The following is a 22,245-nucleotide window of genomic DNA, read 5'->3' on the forward strand; positions in this document are numbered from 1 at the left end:
AACGTATCTGTAACACTCGCGAACCAGAAATCTGGTTTGTGTATCGATCGACATAATCAGGTAGTTGGTATATGGATTTTAGTTCTATTTTTTCCGATTTGACGCAGTTTGGTTGATGGAAACCTAGGACTCAAGTATTTTAAGGGAAAACATATGTAAGTTTTCTTTAGTCACTTTAGTCGTTCCTAGAAGAAGAGAAAGACGAGAAAAGTTCTAAAAAGTTATTGAGAGGTTTCTGAGGATTTCTGAGTCAGTTTTGGGTGTTTTTGGAATGTGGAGAAGAAGATTTGAGCGTGGGTGTCGAGTAGTGGTCGTTGGAAGGCTTAGATCTCGCTGTTTTTTGTTAGATCTGCTGGTTTAGAGGTGAGTGTGTGTCCATAGCTTATCTAAGCGTTTGGGTGTGTCGACGCGTATGGTAGAGTTGTTTTGTTTGCTTGTTTTTATGTATTGTTTGTGTTTATCTATTCGCTTGTGTGTATAACCCAGTAGATGGGAGGATCGCCTCACTAAGTATTTAAGGTAATAGTTCCACCTTTCTTTTGTGGTGCAAATAAAGACAATGTGTGATTGTGGTGCAGGTAAAGACAATTTGTTAGGTTGCTAGAGGTTGGTTGTAGAACATTGTTAGGACACTAGTTATTTGCTTCTTGACATTTTTGGATTTGAAATTGATAGACTTTTGTATTTGGTTATTCTTTATTGGAGTTATTTATTGGATTGTTGTTATTGCTTATGTTATCTGTTGTTGTTTATTATTGTTAGGATGTTAGTGAGTATGGGATCACTAGCTAAATGTCTAAAATTAAAAAAAAAACAGGATGGATTCTTTCATTTGGGTATCAGAGCCCTTACGGTTCTAGGTCTATGGTTCATTTTATCTTATGTTGTTGATGTTTGGGATTGCATGCTTGAGTTGATTATGTGAATTAGTCAATTGTGTTTGGCATGGAGTCCTAGAACATCCTCTTCAAGCCTTCAATGAGATTACATGGTAAATTGTGTGTTTGTGTATGCGGTTTTAATTATGAGCTTAGCCTTCTATCTTTGGTCGTGATAATAGTTAGAGGTGGAGCTGTTGCTGGTCGTGTATGCGTTCGTGGTCGTGGTCATGGTAGGGGAAGAGGCCCAACTGCTAGTGAGACTGTAGACCAGAGTGTGACAGAAAAGAGCGTAGGCAAGTCGCATGCGTTTCAAGAGCGATTAGTAGGTGTCGTTAGTGGTACTGATGGAGCCGTAGGAGCCAGTGGGGGCGGTGTCAATACCGGATTGGCCAGTGGGGCTGGGCTTCCATGTGTGGGGATCGCAGCAGGTGGAGCTCCTTGTAGAGATGATCGCATTGCTGACTTGTTGACGCAGTTGCTGGAGCGGTTGGCAGAGCTGTCCTGGTGCAAGCTCCAGTAGTGCTGCCAGATGTGGTGGAGGTGCAGTAACCGTGTGATGCTGGAGCAGGATCTCATTCTCAGTACGTCGGTATGCTGCAGGAGATAGGTAGGATCAGTACGACTCAGTTTTCAGGCAGTATCGACCCTATAGTGGTTGATACGTGGAGGACGAGGCTGGAACACAACTTCTAGTCTCTCAGGTGTCCTGAGGAGTATCAGGTGGACATAGAGGTTCATCATTTGGCAGATGATGCCCATGTTTGGTGGAGGTCAGTGGCTGTCAGGAGTGTGTAGAGGGACTTGAATTACGTTGATTTTGTGGAGGATTTCAACAACAAGTATTTTCCTCGTGAGGCACTGGACCGGATGGAGGTGCAGTTCATGCAGCTGATGCAGGGATCTGGGTCGGCTCGTGAGCTGGACATGTAGTTCTGTCGGCTTCTGGTGTATGGGGGTGGGGCGATGGAGTATGAGGACGCTTCAGGATGACTTGTGGGTCCATTGTGGGTGGCAGAGTTGGTTGAGGCCGTAGCTGCGATTGAGGAGGAAATGAGAGCTTATGTGGTGGTAGCCAGTGCAACAGTTCAGCCGAGGAGCGCTCCGCATCAGGGAGGTTCTAGAGAGGGCAGCAAGCTTGTGCAGGGAACCAAGAGAAAGTGAGAGGCAACTCAGAGACTGAGTGGTCTGGGATGCTACAAGTGCAGTAGCATGGACCACAAGGTGTTCAACTTTCTGTAGAGGGTCGAGAAGCGGACAGTGACAGAGCAGCGGGCAAATACCCGAGTGTGTTACCATTGTAGGGAGACAAGGCATATCAAGCCTCGTTGTCTCAAGTTGCAGCAGATGACAGTAGCAGCGGTGCAGGCTGGAAGACATGAGGGAGTGCAGCTAGGTGTGCAGCCGGTGGGTTGGATTGAGCCAACACCGCGGAGGTACTCGAATGTGGAGACCGATGGAACCAGTGCAGGAGCGATCATTTATAACTTCTGAGACTCAGACTTGGTGAATTCAGTAGTTCAGATTTGTTTTATGTTTTGCATGTGATAGAATGTTAGGGTTCTCAGCACATAAAATTTGTTTAGGGACCTTATTGGTGGGCGGATCTATGTCCCACGTCTTGTTTGATTCTGGAGCAACTCATTGCTTCATTACCCTGGAGTGCGCCGAAAGCGCCAGTATGGGAGGAGATTCCAGTGAGCGAGTGGGAGTTGTCAGAGTTGCGGGAGGCAAGCTTCTAAGTGTCCTTGGACGAACGTGGGGTGTGGATATTCAGATCGCAGGGGAGTCGAGGCCAGCGGAATTAATTATCAGTTACGTGGAGCTATATGATATCATCCTGGGGGTGGATTGGTTGTATCGTCAAAGGGTACATCTAGACTGCTATCAGGGTAGGGTGATTTTTGAACGTCCAGAAGGGAAGTTGGTTTTTGAGGGAGTGAGAACGACTTCCGGGAGTCTCTTGATCTCGGCCATTCAGGCCAGGAAGATGATCGAGAAGTGGCGTGAAGCCTATCTGGTTACCATTTTGATTGCGGAGACAGTGGGGCAGTCTACGGTGGGAGGCATCCGAGTTGTAGAGGAGTTTGAGGAAGTGTTTTATTCATTGCAGGGGTTACCACCATCTCAGTCTGATATCTTCACGATTGAAATGGATTCAGGGCCAACGCCGTTGTCCAAGGCGTCTTACAGGATCGCTCTAGTAGAGATGGAAAAGCTGAAGAAGCATCTGGAGGATTTGTTGGGTAAGGGTTTCATACGTCCTAGTTGTTCACTGTGGGGAGAGCCGGTGTTGTTTGTTAAGAAGAAGGACGAGAGTTTTCGCTTGTGTATTAACTATCAAGGTCTTAACTGTGTCACTGTGAAGAACAAGTACCCTCTCCTGAGGATTAATGAGTTGTTGGATCATTTGAGGGGTGCTACTTAGTTCTCCAAGATCGACTTGGCGTCAGGGTACCGTCAGATCCTGATACATGAGGCACAATGAGGAAGACGTCTTTCTTGGGCGTTACGAGTTTGTGTTGATTATGTTCGGTTTGACGAATGCACCAGCAGCGTTTATGAGATTGATGAACAGCGTGTTTCAGAAGTTTCTTGACGTGACTATCATCATTTTCATCGACGATAACATGATATACTTTAAGAGTCCTCAGGAGCATACAATGTATCTAAGAGCAGTTCTGAAGAAGCTGTGGGAGCGAACGTTGTCTGCTAAGCTGAGTAAGTGCAGTTTCTAGCAGCGTGAATGTAATTCTTAGGTCACATTGTTTCTGCAGAGGGAGTTTCACTGGACCCATAGAAGATTCATGGCATTAGGGAGTGGCCAAGACCGTAGAGTGCCATAGAGATCAAGAGTTTCTTGGGGTTGGCGGGTTATCAAAGGAGATTCATTCTGGATTTTGTGAGTATGGCATAGTAGATGACCAACTTACGGGGAAGGACGTTTCTGTGGTCACTGGAGTATGAGGCAAATTTTGCAAGCCTTAAGCTGATGATAACTATCACGCCAATGTTCGCACGAGCATAGGAGAATGAGCCTTACGTTGTTTATACAAATGCTTTCGGAGTTAGTTTGGGATGTGTGCTAGCCGTGGGATAAATATCTGAGATCCGCGGATTTCTGGATGCGAATCTGGGATCCGATCCAGAAAATATTCTATCCGGTAAAACAGATCCGGATCCGGATAGTGATTTTTTGAATTTGCCGGATCTGGATACGGATTTGGATAACACTAAAAAAAAAGAAACGGATATTCGCTATCCGACAAATATACATGGCACTAGATAAGGACTCGCCCGATGTGCGGGTTTAAAGTTTTGTAAATAAAATTAAATTTAATAGAAATATATTAAAATTTATTGTACATTATTTATAATTTTGTTTTTGATATAATACACTGATTTATATTCATATACAAATCTTTTACCATTAAAAATATATTTTTTACACCTAGGTATACTGTATATTATAAATATATTATTTACCACCACCTAGAAAATATCTATATGAACAAATGAAACCAACTATTGTATGTCTCTTTACTTTCACTTTTGAATAGTTTCTTTAATCACCAAAATTGTTGGCTCAAAAAACATTTTGAATAAAAAATAAATTACTTCACAATATTGTATGACTAACCATGGAGAAAACCTCGGTTTTGCCCTCCTCCGTTATGGAGAGAAGCTTGCGTCCAACCTCCTTCACTATGGAGAGAACCTTCGCTCCGCCTTCCTCCCTTGGAGAGATAACTTTGTGTCCAACCTCCCCCACCTTCCTCCCTTGTGAAGATAACCTTGTGGAGATAACCTTGTGTCCAACCTCCTCCACCATAGATAAACCTCGTCTCTGCCTTCCTACTGTGTGGAAAGAACATGTTCACGTCTTTTAGCTATCTCAAAGTGGCTTGCTCCAACAACCAATAAAACTAAAGATCATTTTCTAACGTCACAAAATCTTTTGATAGTAACTAATGTTAAATCCCAATGTATTTCATGGAAGTTTCTTTGACACATTTGACACACCATGATGTAGCCTCTGTCTAAAAGCTCCTATGGATCTATCAACAACGATTTATGTTTTTCAATCAATCTATGTTTGTTGTAAGCTAGTGTTTGATTAGCCTATTTTATCCAACTATTCCTTCTCCTCTTTATCTCCTTTTGAGATTCAACGAATGGTAACAAGTATGTTTGCACAAAAAAAAGGTCTATGACCAACTAATCAAAGTTGAGAAATTATAATCATGGTAATATATGAATCTCAAATAATTCAAAGATGAAAATATAAATTAAATAAAACAATCTAAAACTACTACAATAAATTTTAAAATAAAATACTAGAAAAAGAAAATGCATATATTAATCTTCCATTTTTTTTGGGTCAACATATTAATCTTACCTATTTCAAACTGAAAAGGTAGAAAGTAGGAGTATATTTTAATTTAAAAAATAAGGAAAATTTTTCTTCCCATTAAAAAAAATTGACCAATAGAACAACGTTGAAAGCAATATTTGTAAATAAATTATTTTGTTAGATAAATAATATGAGACGATCTATATTTATATAGAAGTGAATATTTATATTTTTAGAATTAATAATTTTCTATATATTTTTTTTAATCCATTTTCTATTTTATGAGAAATTTTATTCTAATGAACCTATTGTTTTTATTTTTTAAAAAATTTCTTTCTTCTCACTTTCTTGTAAGACGTACTATCGTTCGACAATAAGAACGCTTTCTATTTAGTTGATCTAGTATTATATAATCTTTATTGTTATCTTGCATTTGTGTATGCATCTTTTTTTTATGATACTTGTCCTGCAAATTAATCGAAATAATAATAACGCCGTGAGAAATTTGTTAATATCAAAAACCTTAGTTATTATGCATAAGAAAATTTGTTAACATTTCAAAGTCAAAGATTACGTATTATGCATTATGAAATTGAGAAACGAAACAAAATTCAAAGAAACAACGATGAAAACATGTGGTAATATGAATCTTTTTATATAGTTTCTTAGATTAGACAACAAAGAAATTGCCTTCGAGACTTGTTTAAGAACGATGATATGTCAAACAAAAGGTTAATAAAAAACAAAGAAGAAAAATTTACCAAGAAAAACAAAGCTAGTCGAAATTATTTTGTTTGGTGAAAAATATGTCATCCTCTATCTGCTTATATAGAGTGTATTTACATTCCTTTTCCTTTTAGGATTAGCAAAGTTTTCCAAAATATAAAAAAGATTACAATTATCTTATACATCGTTTTACCAACCTTGAAAACTTTGATTTCTGATCGTTAAAATTGACATGTGTCACGATCTGATGAGTTATTAACTTTGAAATATAATTTCTGATCGTTAAACCTGACACGTGTCATGATTTGATGAGTTAATAACTTGAATATTTAATCGTTAAAACTGACACGTGTCACGATCTGGTAGTTTTTAACTTTTAATCTTTGATCGTTAAAACTAACACGTGTTACAATCTGGTGAGTTAATAACTTTGATAACCAAGCTTTATATAATAAGATATCCAAGATTATAGCCTCACGGCTGCAACTCTTTCGCCCGAAATAGTTGTAATATCCGCAAACCGGTTATTGTGTTTTCAGAGTGGGTGTCGATCGACACCACTATTTCTGGGTTCGTCGGGTTTTTTTAATTCGCAATTTTGGTTGGTTTGGTTTGGGTTGGGTTATCTAAACCGTGTATTTAAAGGAAAGGATGACCCAAGTCGAGGGTTTTGTTTGTATTGTCGCCGTTGAGTGAGAAACAAAGAGAAAAAGGAGAGAAATCGTTGGAGAGTGTTTCTGTGAGATTTTGGGTTCGTTCTTGGTGTTTTTGGAGAGATCTGTGGCTGTAGTAGGGAGAGCTGTTGCTGGGAACGAAGGAGAAGCTTCTTGAGGCGTTGTTTCCACTGTTTCTCAATCAAATCTTCCTGCAAAGAGGTGAGTGCTTGACCATGGCTGATCTAAAGCCTGAGATCTCCTTTGTTTGGTTGTTTCTTGTTTGGTTGTGGTGTTTGCTTGCTTGGGTTTGTTGTTTTCGTGTTTCCCATAGGTTCCTGAGGCGTTTGGGAGAGTTTGGGACGGTTTTAGGATGATTTGAAACGGAGAATCGACATTTGGATTTGTGCAGTTCGCGTCTGGAGAAGCAGTGTCGATTGAACCAGTATGGTGTCGGTCAACACCCTGTTGTGTTAGCGTCAGTCGACACCAACCTGGTGTCAGTCAACCCCAGTCTTATTCGATGATTGAGTTTTGCGTGGTTTGATGTGTTGATTGTGTTTATTTGCTTAGCTTAACATTGGAATCTCAGTTGCTTGTGTGTATCGCCCAATAAATGGGAGGATGGCCTCACTGAATGTTTATGACAATACTCATGCATTTCAATATGTGTTTGTGGTGCAGGTAAAGGCAAAGTGTGATCGTGGAATCAAGGCGATGAGGAGGAGGATGTTCTAGAGGCTTGATTGATTGCGGTCTAGCTATTGTTAGGTTGCTAGTGTTGAGTTGATAGAACATTGTAGGAAGTTGGAACTTGGTTATTTAATTGTTGGTTCTGGATTATTACATTGTTGGTTATTGGATTGTTATTTTTGGAATTCTTATTGGTTTAATGGAATCTTTTTGTTATCCGCTGTTGTTGATTGTTGCTAGGTTGTTAGTGGGTATGGGACCACTAGTGAGTTAATATTATTAATAATAATAATAAAAAACGGAAAGGGTTGTTTCAATAGTTTCCCCCACTCAATCTGCCTTTGTCTCCAAACGTTTAATTTTCTTATAATATATCAATTGCTCATGAAATGATTCATGCTCTGAGAACTCATCCTTCAATTTCTTCTGAGTACTTGGCAATAAAATCTGATATGTCCAAAGCGTTTGACATACTGAAATGGAATTATCTTCGGGAGTTGTTATTGGCTTTAGGTTTCCATCATAGGTGGGTTCAATGGATCATGTTTTGTGTTTACACAGTTACTTACTCTGTCATGCTAAATGATTAATCTTATGGTATAATCTCTCGTCAAAGAGGCTTGAGACAGGGTGATCCTATTTCTCCCTTCCTCTTTGTTCTTTGCACTGAAGGTCTTACCCACATGTTGAATAGAGCTGAGACTGATGGGTCAATTCAAGGAATACAGTTTTCTAATTCTGGGCCATCTATCCACCATCTTCTCTTTGTTGATGATAGCCTTTTTAGTTGTAAAGCTTCTCTCTACCAGGTTAACAATCTTCAAAGTATCTTACGGTCTTATGTTGACATGTCTGGTCAACGGATTAATGTTAACAAATCTTCAATAACTTTTGGCTCTAAAGTAGATTAGCAAACACAGATCTCTATAAAGATACTATCCGGAATTCACAACGAAGGTGGTGCATGATCTTATTTAGGTCTTCCATAATGCTTTAGTGGAGTAAAGGTAGATATGCTTGATTATGTCTTTGATAGACTGAAATCTAAGCTCTGAGGATGGTTTGAACGTTCTCTATCTTTAGGAGGCAAGGAAATACTTTTGAAAGCAGTAGCTCTGGCTTTGCCTATTTATGAAATGACATGTTTTAAGCTTCCTATTACAACTTGTCAAAAACTTACCTCCACAATGTCTACTTTTTGGTGGAATTCAATGGAACATAAGAAAAAGATTCATTGGATAAGCTGGGATAAGTTATGCTTAGCAAAAGCAAAAGGAGAACTAGAATTTAAGGATCTGCAAGCTTTCAATCAGGCATTATTAGCTAAGCAAGCTTGGAGGACTTTACAAAACTCTGATTGCTTGTTCGCTAGGATTATGAAAAGCAGATATTTTGATAACAATCAGATCTTAACAGCAGTAATGGGATACCGACCTTCTTATATTTGGAGAAGTGTTCTTCATGGCCGAGAAATTATGCTGAAAGGGATCAACATAATGATTGGCAATAGTCAGAATACTTATGTTTGGTTGACCTGTGGCTCTTAGATGATGGAAGAAGAAGAATTACTTTAATGAAAAATATTTTTATTAATCTGGATTTGAAGGTATCTACTCTAATTAACTTGTTCACGAGAAACTGGAATCAAAGTTCATTAGAGGAATTATTTTATCCCAGAGACATGGTTATTATCTTAGCGAATAATCTAGTGATATCAAAGTCAGACTTTTGGAGTTGGATGCATACTAAGAGTGGAAATTACTCAGTTAAATCAAAGTATACTTTAGCAAGTCAATTGAATAAATTGAACCTGATTTCTGAAGCATAAATGAGGCCCTCTATTAATGACCTAAAGAACCAAGTGTGATCTCTACATACTTCTCCAAAAATTAAAAAATTCATCTGGAGAGCTTTAAGTGGAACAATTGTCGTTGCAGATAGATTGGAAAGTAGAGGATTGAGCAAAGATTTGAGATGTCAATTTTGTGGACAGGAAAAAAGAATCTATTAATCATGTTCTTTTATCTTGTTCAATTGCTAGACAAGTATGGGCGCTGTCGGAGATTCCAACCCCTGAAGAAGGTTTTTATAAGGTCTCTGAATATGCTAATATCTCCTATTTCCCTTCTATAGATAAGAATCAGAAAATCCCTCATTATATTAGAAAAAGTTTCCCATTGATACTTTAGTACCTCTGGAAACACAGAAATGAGTTCTTTTTTTATGGAAAATCAAAGGATATAATGGTTTTGGTTCTCAAAATCAGAGAGGAAGCAACGTTATGGGTTAATGCTCAAGGTTTAGAAACTCGATAGGCTAGTTCCAAAGTCTTCGATAGAGGAAAGGATTCACTGGATTGGATTAGTCCTCCTAAGTCCTGGTTGAAATGTAATATTGGGATGGCTTGGTGCAAAATTGCTAATACAGGGGAGTTTTCTTACGTTTGAAGAGATTGGAATGGCAAAGTTAGGTTGCATAGTCGATGTTCGTTCTCTAACATTACAAGTTTGTTAAAAGCCAAGTTTCAAAGTATCATGTGAGCTATTGATAGCATGGTTAATCATAATATCAATCAGGTGATCTCTTCTGAAGCCTTTGAAATGATCAATGCAATCAACTGTCCTCAAGAATGGCTTTCTTTCCAGTTTTATGCATCAGAAATTTAAAGAGGTTTCTGTTTCATAAAAGAGTGGAAAAAGGAGAATGCACATTCACATTCCAATCAAGGAGCTACCCTTATTGCCCATAATGTGATTAAAAAAGAAATTCAGTCGTATGTAGCTATGGGACCTCCAAGGTGGCTTAACACTCTTTTTGCTTTAGAAGAACGGAAAAATATATAGGCTTATCTTTGGCTGCTAGGTTTGACTTCGTTATAAGTTTAATTATTCAGAAGAGGTTTGATAGACATTTTTTTTGTCTCTACCCAGTTTTTTCTTTCAATAAGTTGACTTTCTCTGACTTCACTTATCCTCTTTCATCTTATCTCGCTACTTTCAATCTTTTTGTTTCTACTGCAATAGATATTTTCTTCCTTGGTCCTGCTGTTCGGATAACTTTTGCAGTAAACTTAAGATTTTTATTACCTCTTCCTTTTTCTTTCTTAACCTTCTCTTCTCATATATATAACCTCTTCTAGCATTTTCAAACCTCAACGTTTTCCTTCTTAGAGAGCCTAAATGGAGAAAGATCTGTGGGATGCGATGTATTAGGGAGAGATGACCCAGAACTTTTAATTCCAAACTCAGATTATGAAGATGTCTTAGCAAGTAACAGGCTAAGCTTGATAGCTAGACCACTTAATCATGTGGATCAAAATTTGTTGGAAGTGGCAGCAAATCTTCCTACAGCCTGGGGGCTAGCATTTTTGGTTCATGGCAGAGTTCTTGATGACCATTTTATCCAGTTTCGGTTCCAGTCTGAAAGAGATCTGACATCAATATTACAACGTGAACCATGGAGCTTCAATAAATGGTTTGTCGCCTTGCAAAGATGGGATGACTTACCACGTTTGGATTTCTTAACATCCTTAGATCTTTGGGTTCAACTCAGGGGTCTCCCTATCTCCTATGTTTCTGCTAAAACTATCCACATGATAGCTAGATCCTTAGGGGAAATAGTGCAGTTGGACTTTGAAGACTCGACTACCAATCAGGTTTCATTCCTCCCAGTGAAAATCAGGATTTCCATAACTGATTGTTTTAGGTTTTTCAGAAGGGTGAGGTTTAATTCGGGTGACAGAGCCATGCTTGGCTTCCAGTACGAGAAGATGAAAAAAATTTGTACTAACTGTTGCATGATTATGCACCCTACCTCTAGATGCCCCTTTGAGCCTATCAATCATAATCATTACAACAACCAAGATGATCAAACTGAAACGACCCGACCCATTTTTTTAAATATATATAATAAATAATAATAATAATAATAATACTCTATAACTAGTGGTCCCATACCCACTAGCCATCTAACCACAATCACACCAAACAGCGGAAATAACAATACCAACAATCCAATAACCAATATTAAATAACAAATATTAATTCCATAATAAATAATCATCCACATGAATCAAAGAACCAGCAATCCTAACCAATGTTCTAATGACCCGACTCTAGCAACCTAACATTTCCAGACAACCACCAAATGAGACACTAGAACATCCTCCTCTTCATTGCCTTGATTCCACGATCACATTTTGCCTTGCACCACAAACACACATTGCAATGCATGAGTATTTTATAAACACTCAGTAAGGCAATCCTCCCATCTACTGGGCTATACACACAAGCAATAGAGACATCTCTAACCATCAACCATCAATCACCAAACAACAATAACAAACCAGGACCAAGCATTGACCGACACCAACATTGCATCGATCGACACCAGAATGGGGTTGAATCGACTGACACCAGGCTTGAATCGACCGTCGCAAGTTACACTTACATCGACCGACACGTACACTACATCGACCGACGCATGCTCGACATAACACGAAAACCCTAAGTTTATCGCGTCGTCCTCGCAGTTGCATCGACCGACGCACATGCCGAGCATCATTTTCCCCCAAAGCTTCTCGTCGGATCTTCGTTCCTACAACCACAAAACTCGATCCCAAGCCACAAGAACGCTTCCTAACGTCCAACATAACATTCTAACAAGCCTAACAACACATAAACAAGCAGATCAGAGAAATCTCCAGCTTAGATAAGCCATGGTCCTGCACTTACCTTTGCCAAGATGATTCTGAACTTTAAACAAGCAAGAAAACACTTCCAGGAAGCTCCTACAACGATCCCAGCTACAGATCTCTATAGGAACAGCTTCCAATCTCCCAAAAACCTCAAGAACGCTCAAGAACACTTTTCTCTCTTTGTTTCTCTCAAAAACGGCTAAGCACGACTAATGAGACAAACTGCTCGATTAAACACGACTTAAGGGTTTCCTAACCCAAAACGCAGTGTTTAACTTAAAACTGGTCCGCGAAAACCAACTTTGCATCGACCGATGCAACCCCTAAACCGAGATTTTGGTTTACGGATGTTACAACACCAAATTTGTTGATAATCAACGGAGAAATGATGGACTAGAGGATCTGGACTCTACCCCTATCTCACAACAATCAAGTTTTGTCGCTCAAGTCCCTGTTTTGATTCACGAGAACCAGAATCCTCATCCCAAGAAAAGATCAGGTCTTACTTTGCCTTAACCTTTCTTCATTTTGAACTTTCGGGTAAAGACGAGTCTATAAGATCAAATATCGATGGTGGATCTCCTCCCAAGATGCAGTCTAAGTATGAAGTAGGAGAATGCTCAAAAAGAAAACTGGATGTTAATCCAAAAAAGGAACTCCCAATGAAGAAAAGAGCAAGTTTGTCGGACCATGAGAGAGAAGATAATCACAAACCACCTTACCCTCCTTGATTACTATACTCAGTTCTGTCAAGGTTACTTTTTGATGTGAATAGTTCTCCCCTAAGGTTAGGCATGATAGCCTATGGTTTAACGATTTTAGTTACGCAGTGTGAAGTTGGATGACAATTAGAAGATTTGGCTCCTTTAGCCTTCTTTTGGTTTTGAAGTTAAAGTCATCTTAGCTCCTGTAATTTTTTGGTGAATCTTCAGTTTTAATCCCTAGTTCTGGTAGTTTTAACTCTCAGTAGTATGTTCAAGTTATGTTGTATCTTGTAATCTCCTCGTTGTATCTGTAATTGGTGTGGCTGTTAATAACCTGAGATCTTCTTCTTGGATTTTAATAAAATTACCCCTTTGTGAAAAAGAAAAAAAAAGAAAAAATTAAACCTCCACAAAATTAAATTTAATCCAAAAATAGATATCAATTTATAATCATCATATATATAAAGTATATATGCTTCACATAATCACATTGGTAATTTTAAATATGATATATTATATAAAATCTCAATATAACTTTATTTTAAATATGATATATTATATAGATTCTCAAGATGGTAAAATATACAACATAACTTTATTTTAAATATTACAACAATATCACAGAAAATATTTTTTATTTGAAAAGATACTAAATTTTCTTGCTTACAAATAATAGCATTATCTCTCTTTTAGTAATAAAAATGTTTCCCCTTAATATTTTTATTATTTCAATGTGTTTGTTTTAAGTATGATGTTCTTTTTAAATCTGTATTTGATTTCATAGTTATCTTTTATCATATTTTACCTAATATGGTTTTATTCCAAAAAAATGTCTTGTTATTGACTTACCACACAATATTTCCCAAGATTTATTTCCATGTAGTGTTGTTATACAATACGACAATTATAATAAATTTATAACAAGAAGAATTTGGTTGTAATTGTAAATCTAAGTTCTTCATCAAAATGAGTTTGTTAATGGAAGCTATTGTTGCTTCGATATTGTTGTCCTTGTGTTTTGCAATAACAGGGTCAGCTCCAGAATCTGCTCTCATTACCAAGCTTCCTGGTTTCAACGGCACTTTTCCATCTAAACACTATGCCGGGTAAAATTTAATGTTCCTATGATGAAGTTTTGATTATATATATTTTTTTTCAAAGTAGTGTTTAACCTTTCATTTCTTATAAAATGTTATGTGTGATCTAAGGTATGTGGCAATAGATAAAGAACGTAGTAAGAACCTATGGTATTACTTTGTGGAATCAGAGAGAAATGCTTCAACAGATCCAGTTGTGCTTTGGCTTAATGGTGGTCCAGGTTGCTCTAGCTTGGACGGATTTGTCTACGAGCATGGTAAGCTTTACATAGCTTCTCTTGTGTAGAAAGAAAGATACATTACTGATATAGGGTCCGAGTGTGGTTTCAATTCCATATATTACCTATATTGAATTGTTCAATACTATTGCAGGTCCATTCAATTTCGATCCAAAAAAGAAAAATGGAGATCTTCTACATCTCAATCCTTATAGTTGGTCGAAGGTGGAAAACAAAAACAATATTGGTCACTTTTGAACATTTTCTACAAAAAAAAAAAAAAAAAAAAAAAAAAAAGAAATTGCTCTAACTTTTTAAGAATGTACTTTTTTTTTCAGGTGTCCAACATCATATACCTTGACTCTCCAGTTGGTGTAGGATTCTCTTACTCAAAGAAAAATGCTGATTATACAACTAATGATACAAAAACCGCTTCTGATTCTTACACATTCCTTGTCGAGGTGACATAAGAATGTGATTAGAATTTTTAAAAAAAATCCTTGTGTTTTGTGTGAGTCAAGAAACTAACTATTGCCTCCACTGTTCAATAGTGGTTTAAGATGTTTCCACAGTTTCAGTCAAATCCGTTCTTTATCTCAGGAGAATCATATGCTGGTATCTATGTGCCAACTCTTGTTTCTCAAGTTGTTAAAGGTCATCATCTTAACTCATTTAATTTGCATATGTTAGCTGACTTAGAAAATAATCTACTCTCCAATTTTTCTCATCATTTTTTGCTGTTGTAGGAAATAAAAATGCAATGAGAACAAACAAAACAAGTAAGAAACATAAGAAAGTGACAAATCCGGTTATCAACTTAAAGGTACGACCAGTAGTTAAGAATATATAAATATTCAGATTCAAAGTTCACTATGGTTTTGGAGTTAAAGAAACACCTTTAAGTATATTAAGGATGCTAATTAATGTATTCGTATATTGGAATCTTAATTTGAGTTGTATAGGGATATTTGGTGGGCAATGGAGTTGCTGATGAGGTGTTTGATGCTAATGCTCTTGTTCCCTTCACACATGGGATGGGACTTATCTCTGATGAACTATATGAGGTTTGATCTTGTTGGTCAATTTTTCAATAATCCTCGTTTTTTTCTTCATTATTTTCTTGTTCCACTAATGTGTAATACGAAATGGCAGGAAACTAAATTAGTGTGCAAAGGAACGTACTATAATACTGGTCAATCAAATCAAAGTAAACAATGTCTTAATAAGATCAAAAAAGTATCAGACACTGTGAGCTCATTGAACATATATAACATCCTAGAACCGTGCTACCACGGAACATCTCTATCCGCCTTAGTTATCGGATCTCTGCCTAAGAGTCTCCTTACGCTAGGCAAAACAGAAAGGCCATTGGCAGTGAGAAAGAGAATGTTTGGTCGTGCATGGCCTCTAGGTTCCGTTGTGCGTCCAGGCATTGTACCCAGTTGGTCTCAACTCCTCGCTGAATCTAGTGTTCCTTGCGTTGTAAGTAGTAAATTAAACCCACATCATGCATCTTTCCTCTTATATTTTTTTGCTAACTTTTGATCATTGGAAACAATAATTTGATTTTATCAAATTAAAATCTGTAGAAATGAATGTGATACATTTGATTTCATACGTTTCTCTACTATTTTAAAAACTAAAAGTTAATAATGGATGCAGAACGATGTAGTTGCGACCAAATGGTTGAACGATCCAGCTGTAAGGAAAGCGATTCATGCTAAAGAGGTCTTTATCCAATTCATCATCATAATTTTCTCTATATGTTTTTGTTATAAGTTGATTGTTGATGGATAATATTTTGACATCTTCGAGTTTGTTTTTTCGAAACTTTGATAGGAAAGCGAGATTGGAAAATGGATGCTATGCTCAGACAAACTCGAATATACGCACGACACTGGTAGCATGATCGAACTCCATAGAAACCTCACTCTTAGTGGCATTCGTGCTCTCATTTACAGGTGCATAGAACTGAATTAAAGGGTAACTAAAAGTATAACCAGTGAGAATATAAAACATATAAATATATAATAAAAGTTTTATTCTTTGCAGCGGAGATCATGATATGTGTGTACCATATACTGGCTCTGAAGCATGGACTAAGGCAATGGGATACAAAGTGATTGATGAATGGAGGCCATGGTTTTCAAATCACCAAGTTGCCGGGTAATTCGTTTTTTTTCTTTTTTCTTTTCTTTCACAACTATCTTTCTATCAATTTGTTTCTCAACTCACTGTTTCCACGATTTGGGTATGGTATAGGTTTACGCAAGGGTATGCGAACAATCTCACATTTATAACCGTCAAAGTAAGGATCACACTCATTTTTCTTCATATTCTACATATATATATGATATAAACGTTGTGTTTGTTTGTGTTAATGTTCGAATATTTTGCTTATAGGGTTCAGGACATACCGTTCCAGAATACAAACCGCGTGAAGCTTTGGACTTCTATAGCCGTTTCCTAGCCGGAAAAAAGATATAAATTACAATAAAATTCATGTTTTCTCTCAACTTCAATTTTAATAAAATTAATATTCCCCCCCCCCCCCCTTAGTAAAACCTTTAGTTTTTGTAATGTAATTTATAAAAATGCGAAGGATTCTAATTTCGTATAGCTAAAAATGCTTCAAAAAAAAATCATGTGAAGTTTTGTATTTTTAAGAGAAATTAAAATTAAAAAAATTGAGATACACTGTGTAATTTTAACAATAATCCAAACCAAAATCAAATCGTACCAAACTGTATAAACTATTACTATTTACTAATAAACCAAAAATTTTAGAAAACCATAAAAGTTGAACCGGAAGCGAACCGAACCGAAATCTCGTTACTAATTGAAACCGTCTCCTTCTCACCACCATTCCGGTGCTGCTCAAAAATGCAAAGACGCTTCCTTTCGTCAATCTGCGCCACCGCCGGCAATAGCAAAACCCTAAACCAAGGAAGATGGAGTGTAAAGCAAGTGAAAAAATCTAACTTTCATGTAACCCTCGATAAGATTCGTGCTTCCATCGATTCATCAGACTTCATAGCTCTCTCACTACAAAACACCGGCTCGTATGCCGCCGCGTGGCACCGTGTCTCCGCCATTGATACGCCGCAAACTAGCTACTTGAAAGCTAAATACGCCGCTGAACGTTACCAGATTCTTCAGTTCGCTCTCTGCCCTTTCTCTCTTCAAGGCTCCAAACTCACCGTTCATCCGTATGACTCTTAAACCTCTCTCTCTCTCTCTCTCTCTCTGTTCTCAAGTTTCTTCCTTTATGCCAAATTGTTTGATTAGGGTTTATGGGTTTTTGTAGATATAACTTTCATTTGTTCCCTCGGGATGAATTGAAGTGTGGGATGCCTTCTTATAGCTTCTCTTGTCAAGCTTCACGTTTAACATCAATGGCTAGAGAAGGATTTGATTTCAACACTTGCATCTATGAAGGTTTAGTTTTGCTGCTCTATCTCTTTTGTAACCTCTCATTCGTCTCTTTTAAGGAGTTTGGTCTCTAAACTGTAGTTTGATTAATTCATTTTGAACAGGAATTTCATACTTATCTAGAGCTCAAGAGTCTGCATCGAAGTTTCTATCGGGGAATCCGATATTAGCTGATCCTATCACTGTGTCTTCTTCTTCTCCAGCTACTGTAGCTGATACTGTCTTTGTTGGAAGGATTAGGTCACGTGTCAAGAATTGGAGAAAATCTTGTGTAGAGTCAAGCATAAAGACAGGAGATGGTGTAATAGCGAGTGTTAGATAATGTCATATGAATCTCATTTTGCTCTCAGTTTTCAAGTTTTTTTTTTATATGATGTTTCTGTTTGTTTAATTTTCAGATGATTTAGTGAGCTCTCTGAGAAGACTGGTGTTAGGGAGTGAGCAGTATGGTTCAAGGCTGTGTTTGACTATTGATGTTTGCAGTGAGCGTCAAGTGCAACTCATTCTAGAGGTAAATAAGCTCAGTTGATAGTTGGAACGATAAATGCAGTCTGTATATTAATGGCTAGTTTGATAAATTTCTTAATATGCTTCTGAATTTGTCACTTCAGATGTTGACTGAGTTCTCTGAAGATGTTGTCCCTCTACTCATCGCTTCAAAGAGCAGAGGAACACAAGCTGTCCGTACTGTCTTCATGAGTTCGAAGGAGGACAAGGATCTTTTTAAGGTAGGGAGATTAGTTTGGATATTCCTTAGCTGGAAATGACTGATAATGATGGTGAAGGTCTCTTGAATAAATTGTATCTGAATTTATGTTCTTGGACAGAGAGAGCTTCAAGATCTTGAAAACAAAGAAAACAGGCGAGTTCGTGGCTTCCGGGAAGTGATCGATTTGATTTCCTCGTCACAGAAACCTATCATTTCGCAAAATTATCTTAGTGGTAATCACAAATTTCTCCTCCTTAGTTTGCATGTAAATTAGCTTTTCCCCGCCTTCCTCCATGGATGATAATCTTATGCTCAACTTTTTGCAGATCTTACTTCCATTCATGCCAAATTCCTGGGTCCTCTACCTGCAAATGTTGATGACTTCAGCAGTTCATTGAGCTCTGCATTTCCTAATGTTGTGGATCTCAGTCAGTTCATGAAAGAGATTAGTCCCTTAAGTAATATAAGTAATCTACCTGCAGCTATGTCCTCCTTGAATCGGTTCTTCGCACCTGTGGATGTGGAAGTGGCTAATCAAGGTGAGAGCTCTCTTTCAAAGATGTAGATTACTGTTTTGTGAGCTTTCGTAAACATATGAAATTTGTGTGAAATGGATATTGACTTTTACTGGCTTCTCTTATTAGGCTCTCCGGTCAAATTAAGTGAGAGCTATCAGAGTCACGGGCAGAATGCTGTAATGATATCTCAGCTATTTGCAAAACTCCGTACCATACAGAAATCAGATCTATCGACTGAAGATTTCCAAGCTTTGGCTTCTGATGAACACGAAAGCTCTATCACCTCATGCTCTAAAAACGCAGGCGATGAGAATGTCAAAGTCTGGTCAAAGAACAGCCGGAGAGTAAGCTCTGAGAACTTGGTGTTCATATGGGGATTAGCAAAAAAGATGACAGCTGCAAAGCTGAAGAATGTTCTACAAAAGTCACACCCCGTCTTTACTCAAGAGTTTGATGTTAAATATTTAGACAAGAGCTGTGCAATCGTGGTATTTTGGGAGTCAGGTCCTTCAGAAACTTTCCTCAGTGCTGTTAACAATGAAGAGCAACTTTGTGGTTCTTTAAGAGAGATGGTTGCAGAAGGGTTAAGAGCAGCAGGTTACGAGACTTACAAGAAAGCATGTAGACTTGGCTTCTGGGAGGCTGACTTGGCGGAATCTTTAGACAAAACATTGGAATCTTCAGATACCGATCCTGATACGGACAGCAACCCATCAGAGATCGATTGGTCAAACGATTTAGCTATAAATTTTTATGAGCTATGATTAGTTCTTCTGGTCATCACAAAACCAATGTATACCCAAATTGAGAACATTAATGCAATTTTGTTCTTCCATTTCTTTGTCTAAGATCTGACTGAAGTTACTATGCATTTTTGAATCCCTTTGTTCTTTAGAAAGTGTTGGTGGTATATATATTCTCATACACGAAACAGACGTAACAGATATGATGCGGATGGAGTTTGGTTGGTAACCTTTTCGTGTGTCAAGAAATAATGGAAGAGAAGGACAAAGAGAAGCATTCAGCTTATTCCTGAAGCAAAGGAAAGAACCCTAGAAGATCCCAAGAAGATGATCAGCAAATTTGGTCTTCATGGAGATGATCATGTTTCTTCCTTTCATTACTTTTGAGCTAACATTTGGAAACTCATTTACACAAACAACAGAATCTCTCATTTGTCTGTTTTTGGCTAAAAAGAACTTGAACCAAACCGTGACCAAAAAACAAACTGAACCAAACCGAAATATTGGTTTGGTCGAGACGTGACAGGTTAAACCCGGTCTACGAACCTGTAATTGTTGTGTGGAGAGAGAGAGGCCGATTTAGCTTCCGTAAAACGCACTAGGCTAGGCGGCAGAGGCAGTTAACACCGTCGGTCAGAGAGAGATGGGGTTTCTGACGGCGGCTAGAGTTTCGACGTCGGCCTCAATGCTTCTACGCCGTAAATATCGCCAGCTAGGGTTCTTAACCTCCTCCTCGCCGCTCTTTTCCAACTTTAATTCCACGAGTCGCTCTCTCAGGTATTACTAGTCTTCCATCAAATCATTAGGAGCATACAGAGTTCGAGCCACTTATGCTAAGATTTTTGCTTTGATGTGAATCGAGTTTTTGATTGATCAACTATGAAATTGGATTCAAATTGAGTTCTAGAGTCAAAATTGTTACTGTTAATTTCGATTGCTCAGAGTTTATTTGCACAGACATTAACTTATAATGTAGTAGCTCTGGTAATATTTTGTGCAAGGTGTTGTTGCATAAGGAGTCTCTTAATGGACCAATGTGGAGCGTTGGCTTGTTAAGATCATCTTGGTTTCATTCAACTCCAGCTCGTGAGACTGATGATTCCATGAGCAAATCTGACAACAGTTTGAGTCAAGATGGAGTAGTAGTAGCTTCTACTAAACCGAAGAGGAAAAAACTGAAAGGTAAACGAGCGGTTGTGCGGTGGCTAAAGTTTTTCCGGTGGAAGAAAAAGAAAGAGTTTGAAAGAATGACATCTGAAGAAAAGATACTTAACAAACTAAGAAAGGTTAGCTTTTTATTTTGTTAACCAAAATGTGTTTTTGTTGTTATCTCTTATGTTGGTGTTTACGTCTGTTATTATTACCGTAGGCTCGGAAGAAAGAGGAACGTCTTATGGAGACGATGAAGAAGCTGGAACCTTCAGAGTCAGCGGAAACGAGACATGACCCTGAGATATTGACACCAGAAGAGCATTTTTATTATCTGAAAATGGGGTTGAAGTGCAAGAACTATGTTCCGGTAGGGAGACGTGGAATATACCAAGGAGTGATTCTGAACATGCATCTTCACTGGAAGAAGCATCAGACGTTACAGGTTGTTATCAAAACGTTTACGCCTAATGAAGTGAAGGAGATTGCTGTTGAGTTAGCGAGGTTGACTGGTGGGATTGTGCTTGATGTACACGAAGGGAACACGGTGATTATGTACAGAGGGAAGAACTATGTTCAACCTCCGACTGAGATCATGTCGCCGAGGATTACTCTTCCGAGGAAAAAGGCTTTGGACAAATCTAAATGCAGGGATGCGCTTCGTGCGGTTAGAAAGTATATTCCGAGGCTTGAACAAGAGCTTCAGTTGATTCAAGCGCAAGGTGAAACGAAGCGAGATGACCTGAATGTTAAGGTTGATGATACTCAGGAGAGGTCGGAAGAGTTGAAGAAGATTATAGAAAGAAGCGGAGAGTGTTTGGAGGATGAGCAAGAAGAAGAAGAAGAAGAAGAAGCAGGATCAGAACTAGCAACGGATTCAGATCTTTCTGATATTTTTGAGACTGATTCGGAATTAGAAGACGAGAAAACAGAGCGACCGCTTTTTCTCGAAGAGTTTGAGAAGTTCCCAGCGATAAACAACAGCAGAGAAGAGGAAGACTTTGGGGATCCGGGGAAGGCTAAATCAGAAGATGAGGAGAATGATGATAAGTCTCCAGACTTTGATGAAGTTGATAAGATGTTTCTTCGTGCTGCTTCGCTTTTAAAGAAGAAAAGACGATAATAAGCAATCATCATCTTTGCTCATCTCACAATTTGGTACAAGTGTTGATGTGTTCAACAAAGTCACAAGTATATCTTCTTTCTTATCATGCTCGAAGCTTTATTATTAGTTCTGTGATAGGAAATTGATAACATGTGGTTAGGAGAATAAATTTTGCTTCAGTTTTAGAATTTTTGCGTGAATGTAAAAGCTCCAAAGTGAAGGTTAAGTTTCTTGTCATTTCGAAATCACTGAGATGCGATGTAAAATCATGGAGCGGTATGAATCAATTTTATCTGCTTTAGAAGGATTTGTTATTCAGCAAACTTAAGACAATCAAAATCATACTACTACACAACCTATTCCTAGGATTGAGAACTAGTTAAAATTGAACTAGGAGGCTTTAATGGAGCAAACTTCGAAAGAAGTTACTCCTCCAAAAATAGGTGTCTGCCGTTTAAAGTGGAGAGCACACGGTATTCTTTAGTAAAAGGCGAAAGAATAGTTCGCTTTGTGCTCACTACACGGCTCCATGAGTTATGAAGTGAAGCACCAAATGTTGTTTTATATGGG

The 22,245-nt window shown here is 38.0% G+C and overlaps 3 protein-coding genes and 1 non-coding gene across 7 annotated transcripts; 3 read left to right on the forward strand and 1 right to left on the reverse strand.

Annotated features, from left to right (window-relative positions):
* Nucleotides 1–13,601: 13,601 nt before the first annotated feature.
* Nucleotides 13,602–16,714, forward strand: LOC104766452 (serine carboxypeptidase-like 21). The gene is made up of 13 exons (XM_087502813.1): nt 13,602–13,810; nt 13,913–14,058; nt 14,174–14,244; nt 14,358–14,480; nt 14,571–14,673; nt 14,766–14,842; nt 14,982–15,083; nt 15,172–15,501; nt 15,682–15,747; nt 15,859–15,980; nt 16,072–16,185; nt 16,282–16,327; nt 16,423–16,714. Exons 1-13 carry the CDS (start codon nt 13,671–13,673, stop codon nt 16,504–16,506), a joined length of 1,524 nt encoding a protein of 507 aa, XP_087358939.1. The 5' UTR covers nt 13,602–13,670; the 3' UTR covers nt 16,507–16,714.
* Nucleotides 16,715–16,875: 161 nt separating this feature from the next.
* Nucleotides 16,876–19,513, forward strand: LOC104766453 (poly(A)-specific ribonuclease PARN-like). 2 transcript variants are annotated; one of them, XM_010490340.3, is made up of 8 exons: nt 16,876–17,228; nt 17,327–17,457; nt 17,556–17,750; nt 17,850–17,962; nt 18,063–18,179; nt 18,279–18,393; nt 18,487–18,699; nt 18,805–19,513. In XM_010490340.3, the coding sequence occupies exons 1-8, from the start codon at nt 16,903–16,905 to the stop codon at nt 19,440–19,442; spliced, it is 1,848 nt and encodes a 615-aa protein (XP_010488642.2). In that variant the 5' UTR covers nt 16,876–16,902; the 3' UTR covers nt 19,443–19,513. The 2 variants fall into 2 exon arrangements, with proteins under 2 accessions (XP_010488642.2, XP_087359100.1); XM_087502974.1 differs by having other exon boundaries at nt 16,884–17,228; nt 17,556–17,764.
* Nucleotides 19,514–19,800: 287 nt separating this feature from the next.
* On the forward strand, nt 19,801–21,982 carry LOC104766454 (putative CRM domain-containing protein At3g25440, chloroplastic). 3 transcript variants are annotated; one of them, XM_010490343.2, is made up of 3 exons: nt 19,801–20,198; nt 20,423–20,707; nt 20,791–21,982. In XM_010490343.2, the coding sequence occupies exons 2-3, from the start codon at nt 20,456–20,458 to the stop codon at nt 21,691–21,693; spliced, it is 1,155 nt and encodes a 384-aa protein (XP_010488645.2). In that variant the 5' UTR covers nt 19,801–20,198; nt 20,423–20,455; the 3' UTR covers nt 21,694–21,982. The 3 variants fall into 3 exon arrangements, with proteins under 3 accessions (XP_010488645.2, XP_010488643.2, XP_010488644.2); XM_010490341.3 differs by having other exon boundaries at nt 19,973–20,198; nt 20,398–20,707; XM_010490342.3 differs by having other exon boundaries at nt 19,974–20,198; nt 20,401–20,707.
* Nucleotides 21,983–22,085: 103 nt separating this feature from the next.
* Nucleotides 22,086–22,202, reverse strand: LOC147920581 (U5 spliceosomal RNA). Its single transcript, XR_015592017.1, has one exon. It is a non-coding gene; the product is annotated as a U5 spliceosomal RNA (small nuclear RNA).
* Nucleotides 22,203–22,245: the final 43 nt, after the last annotated feature.

This window comes from Camelina sativa, chromosome 19, assembly GCF_030686135.1.
Source record: "Camelina sativa cultivar CO46 ecotype springtype chromosome 19, ASM3068613v1".
Classification (NCBI taxonomy): Eukaryota; Viridiplantae; Streptophyta; class Magnoliopsida; order Brassicales; family Brassicaceae; genus Camelina; species Camelina sativa.